At 40.0% G+C, this 13,190-nt stretch overlaps 1 protein-coding gene across 2 annotated transcripts in view; it reads right to left on the bottom strand.

Moving 5' to 3' along the window:
- The window catches only part of LOC143829889 (mucin-5B-like), an 80,206-nt gene that overhangs the window by 48,890 nt on the left and 18,126 nt on the right, over positions 1-13,190 (bottom strand). For both annotated transcript variants that reach the window (XM_077321448.1, XM_077321449.1), the window contains 9 exons: positions 12,924-13,025; positions 11,230-11,299; positions 10,992-11,129; positions 9,822-9,986; positions 8,614-8,708; positions 5,196-5,322; positions 3,923-4,175; positions 2,417-2,469; positions 1,262-1,362 (listed from right to left, as the gene is read on the bottom strand). In XM_077321448.1, coding sequence (XP_077177563.1) covers positions 1,262-1,362; positions 2,417-2,469; positions 3,923-4,175; positions 5,196-5,322; positions 8,614-8,708; positions 9,822-9,986; positions 10,992-11,129; positions 11,230-11,299; positions 12,924-13,025 — 1,104 coding nt within the window. The remainder of the gene's footprint in view (positions 1-1,261; positions 1,363-2,416; positions 2,470-3,922; positions 4,176-5,195; positions 5,323-8,613; positions 8,709-9,821; positions 9,987-10,991; positions 11,130-11,229; positions 11,300-12,923; positions 13,026-13,190) is intronic.

Below are 13,190 nucleotides of genomic sequence, written 5' to 3'. Positions count from 1 at the left end.
AAAGGGCTCCAATTGCCCAGCACTCTTGCAGGTCATTTCTTTTAAACATCAACTGCAGACCAAATTGGAACCTTCAGCCCTCAGGTCTGCTGACCCACACACTTCCCCAGAGATATGCTTGGCCAATGGAAGTGGGGCAGCAGAAGAGCTACCTGACTGAAGCCTATGTTGGGCACAATTACACAGAGTCATCCTGACACAAAAGGTGCTCCGTCTTAAGACTGAGAATTGTCTGAAACTTTTGTTGTTTTGCCTTTTCTTGTTTTGTCAGTTTTTTTTTAGTGTGGGCTTTAAACTAGATCATTGCCTTATTTTAATTCTGCTGTTTTTTATGTCAGATATTACCTTAGAGTACTTCTGTTTTTATTGATTTGATCCGGATTTTCTCTTTCTGTTGTTACTATATATTAAGTATTTTCCTGCTAATTTTGATTAATCTTTACATAGGTGCCTGTTTGTTTTATGATTAATGTCCTCTCTTGAAGACTGAAACTGTAACCGGGGAGGGGGGGGGGAGGGATGAGCAAGTTAATGTTGCCACTGCCCGAGGGCATAATCACTACTATTATATTGATGATTCAGTTGCTTGAATTGGTAGTGAGTTCAGGACTGTTAGATTATAACCCACGGATGCATGCCTTGCTTACAAAATTACAGATGAAGTGAGAGATGGCTTTTCTCCCCTCCAAGGCAGATGGAGAAGCACAAAAGGAATGGGTGAGAGAAAGAACAGTTCCTTTGTCTCCTGGTAAAACTAAAATCTCTAGGTTGAGATCTGGTGACAATATTGCAAAGTGATTGGATCTGCGTTGCATAATATATTTTGTCCTTGATTTGTCCTTTCAAATCTAAAAACCATGTGAAGCAGATCATTTTTGATAGACAAAACCATGTCAAAGGTGAATAATTAAACTACCATCTATTTCTGGTCTGAATCAAGTTTAAAAATTGCCTGGATCCTAGTAATAAATTAACTCTTTGCCTTTGATTGAAATACATTTTACAACTTACTTCTCGCTGATTTGTTCTGTAGCAGCCTGGCAATGGTCCTCTCCCACCATACAACTACATACTTTTGGAGCATGAATGGTAACAGACATTGTAATAAACTAGGTGATTCTATTTGCTCACTTCTCAGGCACACCACACAGGTGGCTTTTGAGTATGGTTCTCATTATTCAGTTCTCATTAGCATTCATTAAGCTCAGTCAAGTGTATAGAACAACTACCATGCAACACAGTCAAGAACATAACTTCTTACACACTGCATGTCTTGAGTTTTACAACTTTTCTGACATTCTGATCCACTTACACCTGGACCAGCAGAGCTGCAGTCAAAATAATACATAGAAGGAGGACAGTCTAGAAGGGAAAAAAACAGAATTAGAAAAGCAAGTGCAAAGTGTACTCATTGTGAAGCAGGCACAGGAAATATTATATTGTTCCACATGCCAAACAGATTGGAAGATGGATAGCACATCTGAAATTGGGAAAGTCTTTTCCTGAGATTCTGTTGTCGACTGTTAAACCTGATTAGCAACCTGATGTCCCTCGGCTAACATGGGGCGGTTTGGGGGGGGGGGGTTAGTGGGGGTTAGTTAGTGCTCACCTGTTGCCTAACATTGATAGTGTGGATTGGTTTTAACGGTTTTAACTATGGGTTTTATTGTAATTTTTATCTTGTAAACCGCCGTGAGCCTAAGGGAACAGCGGTATAAAAGTTTAATAACAACAACAACAACAACAATGTTGAGTGAGCTTGGCTAACTCAGTGTTACGAAATAAGGGTTTGACTCTTCTACCGCTACACACCAAAGGACAAAAAGAGTTACAATGGCAGGGGGGATTTGTGTGTCATTTTTCATGAATGAAACTGTATAGGGGTGGAGCAATTAAAACTTTAACCTCCATGCTAATTTTGCTGTGAAAGACACAGAAGGCATCCAATCATGCATCTCCCCAGTGTCTCATTTGTTTACACTCACACTTGTGAAAAGATAGGAGCCTGGTGACAAAGAACAGAGACATAAAAATCTTTCCTGGGAAAGTCTCATCCTGATTGGCCCCATGTAGATGCAGCTCTGGGGATGTATTTGGCACGTTTTTAGGGAGACAATTTTCTCCACTAGCTTTCTCCCTGGGAAACTCCCTAAAACCACCTCCTGCCCCATACAAATCTCCCATCTCCCTGTCACTGTGATGGAGCAGGAAGCTGTTCCAAAGAAAACCAGGCTAAACTTCAGAAATTACATGGAGCAAAAGAAAAGAAAATGCAATTGGATTTGGGCCCATGGGACTCAGATGCCCGAAATGTTAAAAAAGAAACAAATCGTACCTTGTTTACTGGGAAACTGGCATGAACTCAAAGGACATTTCAAATTTTAAAATTTAGCACACAGATCAAAATAACTCTCACCTTTTCCAACTTTCGTCTTTCTGATGCAGTCCAGTTGCCCTCGAATGCATTTGCTGAGGATATAAAAATACAAAAGGAGAACCTCATGTGAATGCATAATTTTTAAAAAATCTCACTTCAGTCTAATCATGCAAGTACATTTTCTTCCGAGTAAATATCTCTGCAATCATTCACTACATATCCTATAAAGACTATTTTTTGTAAAAGCCTATGGCTATAACAAGCCTATGGCTTCGCACATAACAACAACAATGGCTATATAAAAATAAATGTATCACTATGAAGACTATTTTATAGCAAATTAGTGGCATAACCCAGACTGTGATTTAATAAGATTTCTGGACCCAGAAGAGCATGGAAGACAATGCTCCACAGCATTAACTTTGTAGGTTTCTGTGGCAGAGACAGAAATAAAGCTACTCTACCTTCCTTTCCAGGGTACAGGGCTGTGACGGCTATCGCAACACCAGCTATACCATCCTAGTGGCACTGCAGCTTTTAAAATAAATTATTTATTCTCCCTACCATACTTCCTTGATGTTTTCCATCCCCTGGTTCTTTGTTCTGAAGCTGCATCTCTCTTATTTCTTGCTTTACAACTGCCACCCATTTAGAGTTGCCAACAATCTGGAGGGGGGAAATGTGCTTTCCACACAGTAGAGGTCTAACAAGGCATCATTTATCAGGTGCAACTATCTTCAAGCGATAAAAAGCTTCACCCGCCCATTTCTATACATTAAGCCTCTATTAAAAGATCGGACATTTTTTCTCCAGGTTGTTGGCAACCCTACATCTATTTATTCCCATTGTTCCCTTCTTCTGTTTGCAAACTTGTTCCTTCCTCATCAGCTGTTGGTAGACTTTAAATATACAAAGAGGAACATAGCACCAAGATGTTTAAAAGAATAAAGTAGTTTTATTAAGAAGAAAAATAACTGTATATAGAAAGAGTAGAGATAGAGAGTTCTAACTGACTGTCTAACTGTTCTTCTATGTAGTTCTGTCTATTGTTGAGGAAGGCAGGGAGGAAATGTGCTCCAAGGAGCAAGAAGTCTCCTGTTGAGCCAATCAGGATACTGGAGGAGATTGTTTGAAAAATATCAGAAAGTTTCTGTTCTGACTATATTAAATACACCTCTCCTCCAAAGCTCTCTGTAAGATATTCTTCATATCCTTTTGAATCATGCATACTACCCACCCTGAATATTCCATCATCAGCTCTATGGAGTAAACTTTAAAGTATCAGAGTATATACCAGGCAAAGGCTTAGATCCTATTGAATGGATCCATTCCACACTGCATTAGGCATCTAGGGATTTTTTCTTGAACTGGTTTCAGCATTTTCCCTTTTTAAAAATCGTTTATTAAATAGATAATTTTTAAAAATGCAGTAGTCTGTCAATTAGTATTTTATTTTTATTGTTAACAAACAAACAAACAAACTGATTTTTGTCATTTCAGTCTCTTAAAACAAATGTGTTTTGACTATTCTGTAAATAAGTTTACCACATAAATTCATCCTGTTGGAATGAATTCCCAGGCTGGATCATCTGGTCCTTATAGTAGCAGGGACAGTGCTCTGGAGAAACACACTTTTCTTCAGTCGCTAGGTAGGTCCCCTCAGGGCAGCCACAGCCCTCTATGGGGGCACTCTGCACATTACACAGTACATCAGGTGCACTCAGAGAACGGCAGGAGCTGTTACAGAACTTCACTTCGTAGCTGTACTCCATTGTCTGGGGACATTCCTTGGAGACATCTTGGCAACAAAAGTAACACAAGAGCTCAAGTTGAGTTTGGGATAAATATCTTTGATCTTTGTTAACTTATTTGAATCATAGAATCATACTCGCATATAAGCTGGCCCGCATATAAGGCGAGGCATTTAATTTTACCACAAAATCTGGGCAAATTTATTGACTCGCATATAAGCCAAGGGTTGGAAATGCAGCAGGCTACTGGTAAATTTACAGGGTGTCCTAAGCACTTAATCCATGCTCAATCATCACAGGCTTTCCCATCCAGCCTCCCTCCCAACAAATACAGAAAAGTCAAAAGGATGAATAGCTGCTGGTTTTTGTACCCCGTTTTTCACTAACCAAAGAAGTCTCAAAGCAGATTACAATTACCTTCCCTTCCTCCCTTTTTGCCAGACACCCTGAGAGAGCACTGACAGAACTGTAAAATGGATACTGTATTCAAGTTAGAGACATCAAAGTTGCAGAGAACCTTCCCTGGGTACTCCTCTACATGCTGTCCAAGTGGTTGCTTTGAAGTTTGGTAAACATGTAGATTGAGCAGAGACAGTCTGCCTGGAAATTACATGAAGCCTGGAAATGTATTTGTTCACAAACTGTACAAACAGTTTGAAAGTTTGTGGAAAGTTCATGCTTGTTCACCTTCTATGAACTTCACTTTGGCATGAACTACCCTCTTCCATTATTGGGGAAAATGCTCCCATGCTAGTTCCTTTATCGCCCAAGAGCCGAATTTCAGGGGCTCTTTGAATCTACAGTAGAAGGGAGGCAAGAAGATTCCTCTTTGTGGGCAAAAATTCTTCTATCTGTAGAAATGCTCCAATGCCATTGCCTTTTTTAGTAAAGCAAAGGAAAAGTGATTCCCAAGCCACTCTGCATGTGGCTAGCATTTGCTTTTTAAAAATCATTCTAGGAAATATCACACATATAACAAAAGGGTCATTAGATACATTTGCTATTTTAATTTTAATCTAAAATAACATAAAAGGTCTGAAAGGTCTTATGAGGATATGTCAACCTACCACAGATACCACTTCTCCAGCCTTTTAGGAGTACTCCTTTTGCAGCACAACTTCTGGCATAGGCAGAGAATATAACACAGAGAGCCTCTTGACTCTTCTCAGCATTACAGGTATCATAAGCACAATTCTAAATATAGAAGCAGATGTTATGGAAAGAAATCTCAACCCTTCTGTTAAAGAACTGCACACTAATTCCTGAGGTGAAGATATACATGGAAAGCTCTGGTTCAGTCCATTACCATGATATTCTGGAACAGTAACACAATGCAAACTTCATCAATCAAAACTCCTTCCCAAACAGTCCATGTTGGCGTTGTTTTTTTTAAAAAAATATTTGATTCTACTTATTTCCTGAGCAATGGCATTTCTCTCTTCCAAGTAGATCCTTCCAAGGTAGAAGCACCAAGTGCTTTCAGCCAATCATCTTTGTAGACAAACCACAGAGAGCTGCAAATCCCTCCTTTCCATTCTTCATTTGAGTCCACTCATTCTTTTGAGTCCACTCAATAGAGAGTTGGGGCACCTCACTCAGGGGCTTGTAGTATTCCTCCCTGGGCCCAAAGTCCTTGAAACTTTGTGATTCTTTACAGGACAGGCAGCACTCACTGCATTGCAATTCCGGTGACGTTTAGTTGCCACTCCAGCCTTACCCACAAGAGGAAATAATGAAAATGCAATTACAAAGGCTGAGGAAACTTTGTTCTGGAGCTCATTGAATTAATCCCCTTGACCAATTTTCTTGAAATGTGGTGCTTCTTTACAGGATAAGGAGCAATCACTCTACCCCGATTTTGATATCATTTGATTGAAAAATAGCCACTTAAATCTTTTCCAAAATATCATCCATGGAAAATAATGGCAGATCAACAGTAAAGGACTGGTAGGGGGAGTTGGCAAAGGAATTCACTTTCACTTTGTTAAAAGAAAGGAACAAACTGCTATAGGGAAGGATGGCAAATGGAGAGTTTTCAGTGGAGAGGTGTGAACTTTTTATTGTCGGTCATTTTAACAGAAAGAAAATATAGGCAGGGTACCTTTTTAAAAAATACCATGTCAGAGCTCTCCTGCTAGGGTGCCACATAGAACACTCGCTCTATGCAAGCCTACCCTTGTCTTTGACCCAGAAATTACAGCTGGTACAGAATGCAGCTGCACGGATCCTCACTAAATCATCTTTGAGGACTCATGTCTAGCTGTTGCTGAGACAGCTACACTGGTTGCCAGTTGGATTCCAGATCAGATTCAAGGTTTTGGTTTTGACCTTTAAGGCTATACATGGTTTGGGTCCTTCTTACTTGTGGGACTGCCTACCTCATGGCCCCTGCAGAGCACCCCACTATATGGATATGAATTTGCTGATGGTCCTGGGCCTCTGGGAAGCATGCCTGGCCTTGACCAGGGCCAGGGCTATTTCGGTCCTGGCCCCTACCTGGTGTAACGAGCTCCAGAAGAGCTGAGGGCCCTGACAGAGCTCTCTGGGTTCTGAGGGGTTTGCAAGATGGAGCTCTTCCACCAGGTGTTTGGTTGAGGTCAGGTGTTGCTGATATGGGGGAATGAGATCAGCCCCCCCCCCCCCAATTCCAGGATTAGGTATTAGACCTTCCTTGAACCACTGAATGATCCACGCCTTGGTTCTTCTTGCTTTTCTTTCCAGTTGTTGACTATCTGCTGTGCTGGTTCAACTGCTTCATATGTTTGGGGTGGAGTTTGTATTTTTACTACCATCTTGATTCTACTAATTTGAGGGAGTATTGTTATATTTGGATGCTTTAACTTGTATTTATGTTTTTAAGGGTATTTTATTCTATATTTATTGTAAACCGCCATGAGCCAGCTCTGCTGGGAGCGGCAGTATAAAAATCCAATTATAAATAAATATAAAATAAAGAAATATTAAAATTAGTGGAAGTGTGGTGTATAGAGAGTCACCTCACCTGTATTGAGAGTCACCTCATCTTTCAACTATGTTTGTGTGGTTGCTAAACAACCCTCAGAAAGGCTGTTGGGATCTTGTGACATAGGAGACAGAGAGGGCATATTTTTATAACTCTCCACAATTCTTTTTTGTTCTTAACATTTTTCTCTGGAAATTTCCTTGTAGAAAAAATGTCTTGTGTGTGTAGCGGGCTCCATTCTCTGAGTCTTTCAATCAATACAGATACCAGGTTTAGAAATATCTATGACAAGCAAGGGACCCACAAGAACTTGCAGAAGGACATCCCATTTCCCAGGCTCCTGAACAATTTTCCTTCTCTGAAATCCCCTACGGCCTCCTCTCACTGTTTCCTATTTCCTTCCTCCTGGCAGTCCTCATATCATCATGTTTTCTTCATTCCTTCACATACATTCATGAACTTTCTACTCCCTATCTTCAGCTATATGAATTATTTGTATATTTATATAGCACCTTTCTCCACAATGGGGATCCAAAACAGCTTACATCATTCTCCTTTTACCCTCAAGGAAGAATAGTCTGAACGTGTTTGAGTGATCCAAAGTCATATAGTGAGCTTCTATAGCAAAGTGGATCTTTGAACCTGGGTCTCCCAGAAGGACATCTAGTGGTTATCAGAGGGGTGAGTCCTGATGAGTCCTCCCTCAAAGACCAAGACAGTCCTAAAAAGGGCCCTTCCCCTGTTTTTAAATAGCAGAATTCAAGGCTTGAATGCTGGCAAGATTATTGTGATTGCCTAGCAACCGCCACAATAAGTACTATGGAGGACATTGTTTCTTGAAGTTACAGGTTCTGGTCATATAATTTTGGAAGGTTTTGTTTGTCTGTTTTTAGAGTTTAGATTTTTCTGTTCACCTGGGGATTTTTTAATAATGTAGAAAATCTCCCTTTCATGGCCCCAATATCTGGATAAGTATCCATATATGAAACTATATTAAAAATAAGTTTGATGATGATTTCCAAATGTGAAAACAGTGGTTATAAATTATGAGTCAAACCCCTGTGTGGCACCAATGTGCAGGCATATCTGTATTACCAGGGACTGTCTCCTATTATTTTCGGTTCTGAAGAAAGCTCATATTGGGTGATCCTTGAGTTTTCATCATTTTGAAGAAGATGGCATTTCAGAAGTTTCTAAAGCCTACGTAAGTTCTACATAACCATCAAAGTACACAGGAACCTTACAGTCCTCCTTTGTACCTGATCATTATAGAATGTCCAATGTGCTTTTGTGCATTAGAAAGGTAGAGGTAGTACCACTGATTCATGGCTTACTTGATTTGTAATGCACAAGAGGAAAAAGCCTCCAGAACAAAATAGTGCTTCCTCAACCTTTTATTTTTGTATCTGGAGCAGAATATTGGTCTTCAAACAGGTGGCAAAATAGATACATTCTGTTCCAAATGCAGTTCAAACCATTCCTGATATTAGATTATTCAAGATATGATTAAAGGCATGACTCACCTTAACATAAGGAGCAGGATCTACAACAGGATGACACTTTTCAAATATCCCATTAGGGTTTGCCAGAAGGGCACACCAATGCTTCCCAAAGTTTGCTAACAGAGAAAATGAAGATACTCAAAATGTTTTACAGAATCTTGATTTGTTTATGTCTTTGTTTCCAACATTACTTAGGAAGATTCAGATTTTGACCTGTATGTATTTCTACCTATATAGGGGCATTTAATATCAGAGAACCAATGATATTATCCAAAAACTCTGCTGATGACTAAAAACCTCAATGGTATTTACAATTAATGTTATCACTAATACTGTTTATGCACTGGGAACTTCACTGCCCCAGCTCCCGTGCAGGAGCACAAATCAAGGGTGGATGAGGTGCACTGGGCAAAATGTTCCCCCGTGCGAGTGCAGGAAAAGGTGAGGCAACCTGCCACAACTAAAACTCCAGCCTGCAGCCCAGCATGAAACCTCCACTGCATAAACAGTCTAACAGTCTATACCTCAGATCTCCATGTTATGTTGATGTCTGACCTGTACTCTATACCATTCAGAGGCAAAGCATAGGATGTCACCCTTAGATTGTTTATGCACATGACAAATATGCTATGATTTTTATCTGTCTGTGATAAGAAGAAGAGGAAGAAGAGTTGGTTCTTATATGCCACTATTCTCTACCTGAAGGAGTCTCAAAACGGCTTACAATTGCCTTCCCTTTTCTCTCCCCACAACAGACAACCTGTGGGGTGGGTGAGGCTGAGAGAGCCCTGATATCACTGCTCGGTCAGAACAGCTTTATCAGTGCCATGGCGAGCCCAAGGTCACCCAGCTGGTTGCATGTGGGAGAGCACAGAATCAAACCTGGCATGCCAGATTAGAAGTCTGCGCTCCTAACCACTATCCAAGTAAGACTGTAAATTTAGCCAGCAGAATGCTGGTGGTGGAAGTGCTACCAAGTTGCAGTTGACTTATGGTGACCCTGTAAGGTTTTCAAGGCAAGGGATATTCAGAGAAGTTTGCTATTGCCTTCCTCTTTGTCATACCCTTAACTTCCTTGGTGGTGTCCCATCTAAAAACTAACCAGGGCTGACCCTTAGCTTCCAAGAGGTGAGGAGATTGGGCAAGCCTGGACTATCCAGGTTAGGGCCTATCATATCTTAATATTTAAAACATTAAATGCTATTAAAAAGAAATTCTGGTGGTGGCACCTTTATCCACACTCTTCAGACAGGGATCTTCAATGATGTCTTGAACATCAGCACAGCTGGCCATGATCTTCCATGAGTTTCCAAATGCTGAAGCTGAATCTTCCACAATCCCACTAACTGTTCGAAAATCATCAGTCTCGATATTATTGAAATTTCCACACAGTCCTGAGTAGAATGGGGAATGAGAAAACCACAAGATACAAAATCCAAACCAAAAATCATGTACAGACTTTGAAACAATTGGTTTAAGGGAATCAGGTAGAGTCATGGCCTGGTGAATAGAAATGGAGAAGATTGTGTAAATTTTCCATCAGCATGATGTATGGCAGGCCAGGTGATACAGTATGATTGTCAAGGTTCCCTGAAGGAGGACCAGTTCACCTGGAATGTGGAGAAAAGGGAGTAAAACCACCACCATTTCCCCCACTATGGTGAGCTTGCTCCTTTTTTCAGTGGCAGTAACAATTATTTTGCTCTTTCTTCTCTGCAGTCTGCCATTATCCAGGAGCACAGAGGCTACAGAGTACTTTATGAATCAATGGATTTATGCCCAGAATAACCCCTAGAACAAATGGGACATAGTTTGCAACAATTATCTAATAACAGCTACCTTATGTCACTTCCAAGTTTCCCCCAGGAATTATTGTTGTTAGATGCGAAGTCTTGTCCGACCCATCGCAACTCCATGGACAATGATCCTCCAGGCCTTTCTGTCCTCTACCATTCCTCGAAGTCCATTTAAGTTTGCACTAACTGCTTCAGTGACTCCATCCAGCCACCTCATTCTCTGTCATCCCCTTCATCTTTTTCCCTCAATCGTTCCCAGCATTAGGCTCTTCTCCAGGGAGTCCTTCCTTCTCGTGAGGTGGCCAGGAAAGATATAGACATGCTTTCAAGGTTGCAATGAATCTTATGGTGACCTGTCCCCCAAACCACTTTTTCTCCCCAAACTCTTCATCACATTTGGCCTTACAGAGAAAGTATACACTGTCTAGGTGGCACCAGACAAAATAATCAACATCAGGAAACCTATGACTGAGTGAGTTTTAACAACAATACATCTAAGTCTGAGTCACAGGCCTTTAAAATCAAGGTGGACCCAGCAATCAAGTAACCTTGAAAACCCTAATAAGCAGACAGACCAAAAGCAAGAGAACAAAGTACTATTACCAGACGTTCGATTACGGTACGTTTCATCTATCATTATGAAGACCTGCATAGTAGGTTTTAGTTGCACTTGAATTTGTATTCGTGAAGATGTCATAATGTTCACATAAAACGTTGATGGTCTGAAGAGGGTGATGCCATCTAATAAAACAACAAAGGCATGTATAGTAGATTGGATCCAAGCAGAATATATATGTATGAATTTTGTCATTAGAAATTAGGAATGAAACTGTATAATAACCTTTAATTAAGGGCAACACAGCAATAACATTATTGATGTAGACATTTCCGCTGGCACATACTTTTATATTCTGCAAATAAAAAAGAGATATATAAAATAAATTAAACTCAACAGATATCCATGCCACTTCACAAAAATCTTCATTCTAGCTGATTTCCTCTGCTACACTCAAAAAATCAAATTTTCAGGGAATTATAATGTGGCTGTATGTGGATGCTGTGACACAGTTTACTAATGTAACAGGATTAACTTTTGCTTATATATTCCTACTGTTATGATGGTCAGTTCTTAGTCTGACAAAGAGTGCTTGCACTCGAAAGCTCACGCCTTGAATAAATCTTTGTTGGTCTTAAAGTTGCTACTGGACTCTGATTTTATTGGGCTACTTCAGACCAACACGGCTACTCATTTGAATCTGATCAAATTTGTATTGTTGGAAATCACCCCAAACCTGCTTGTGGGGAGGGTACAGTCAAGAAATCAAACCATAAATAAATAGATAAATACAAGTCACTTCATCTTTTCCTCCTAAACCTTAGGTATGCATACATTAAGCCTTCCTCTAAACACACACACGCACCCTGTGCTGTTTTCACAGTTAACAAAAGTCCCAGAAGTCCACTATTCATGCATTTGGGAAACCCACGTGTACACTGTTGAGTTTCCCAACCCACATGTACACTGTTGAGTTTCCCAACAGACAAAATACTGCCCCTGGATGCTGAAGCTTCTTCTTCATGCATGCCATAGTGACAATCTGAATTGGATGCCACTTGTAGGGGAATTGAGGAGAATCTGCAACTCACATATTACTGTTACACAGAACACGGGTTAAAGTTCCTAAACCCAATTTCTGTCATGTGTGATTTGATTATAATTTCTGGTGCTCTTTTTAGTTTTTTCCTAACAATTCAAACCATTAAAAGTAACACAATCATCCCTGAAGGTTACTGGAAACTCATATCTTGGAAGCAGTACAAATCAGCTCATGATCAAAAGTTTGTGGTGAAGTTTGGATTGTTTATAGTCCATGAATTGATGAGCCACCACAAACAATACATAGCAGTTTGTGACAAGCAGAAAGCAGGTTTAAACAATTCGGAACCATTTAACACCCTGCTTTATGCTCCATTTGAAAATGCTCCATTTAAATCCCTGCTTTATGCTTCCCACTGCTTTTTGTGGGGGGCAGAAAGCAGGGGTCATGACCTGATACAATCCAATTTGGTTTGCGAACCAGCCTTCCAGTTGATATTGGTTTGTGGTTCAGCCACAACGCATAAACTGAAACAAACTGCAAAAATACATTTCGTCCCCATCCCTACCATTTCAATTCAGCAGCTTGTAATTTTAGCCTTAAGACTTTGTGCTGAGAGTTTGCCACTGAGGAATTACAATATTCATGAAAATTTCATGAAATCAGAGCAGCTCAGTCAATAGCTAGGAGAAGCTTATTGCAATAAAATAAAGGCCAGCTGAGCCTTTCCAGGGTGTGCCAATATATAACATTTTCTGGCAAATAGCATCCCAGTAAATTTCTGTTAAAGGAACAGGACATTTTTCTCCAAGCAGTTGGCAACTCTAAGGAAAATAACCAGTGCAGAATTTCTTGTGTGATGTAATCTGATAAGGCACAGAATCCTAAACTTCAGGTATAGACAGTGTTTGCAAACATAATTTCACCAGCAACTTACTATAACTCCTAATGTGATTAAAACATTCTTCAAGCATGTCATAGTGTCTGAAGAACCACACTGAACAATCTCTCCAATAATCACAAAGAAACCGTTTGTGTCCTGAAAATGAGACCAAAAAATGCACCATGAACATTGACATTGGTCTCTGCAAGAGAAACATTTAGAAGGGCATTGTGGATGATAAGGATGAACAGAATATGGATTAGGGAGCAAGCCATACCCGTTTATTGGTAATTTTCATTTTTTAAACAAAAACTTTAAAAC

This window comes from Paroedura picta, chromosome 2 (assembly GCF_049243985.1).
Source record: "Paroedura picta isolate Pp20150507F chromosome 2, Ppicta_v3.0, whole genome shotgun sequence".
Classification (NCBI taxonomy): Eukaryota; Metazoa; Chordata; class Lepidosauria; order Squamata; family Gekkonidae; genus Paroedura; species Paroedura picta.
This window is presented reverse-complemented; position numbering and strand designations above follow the sequence as displayed.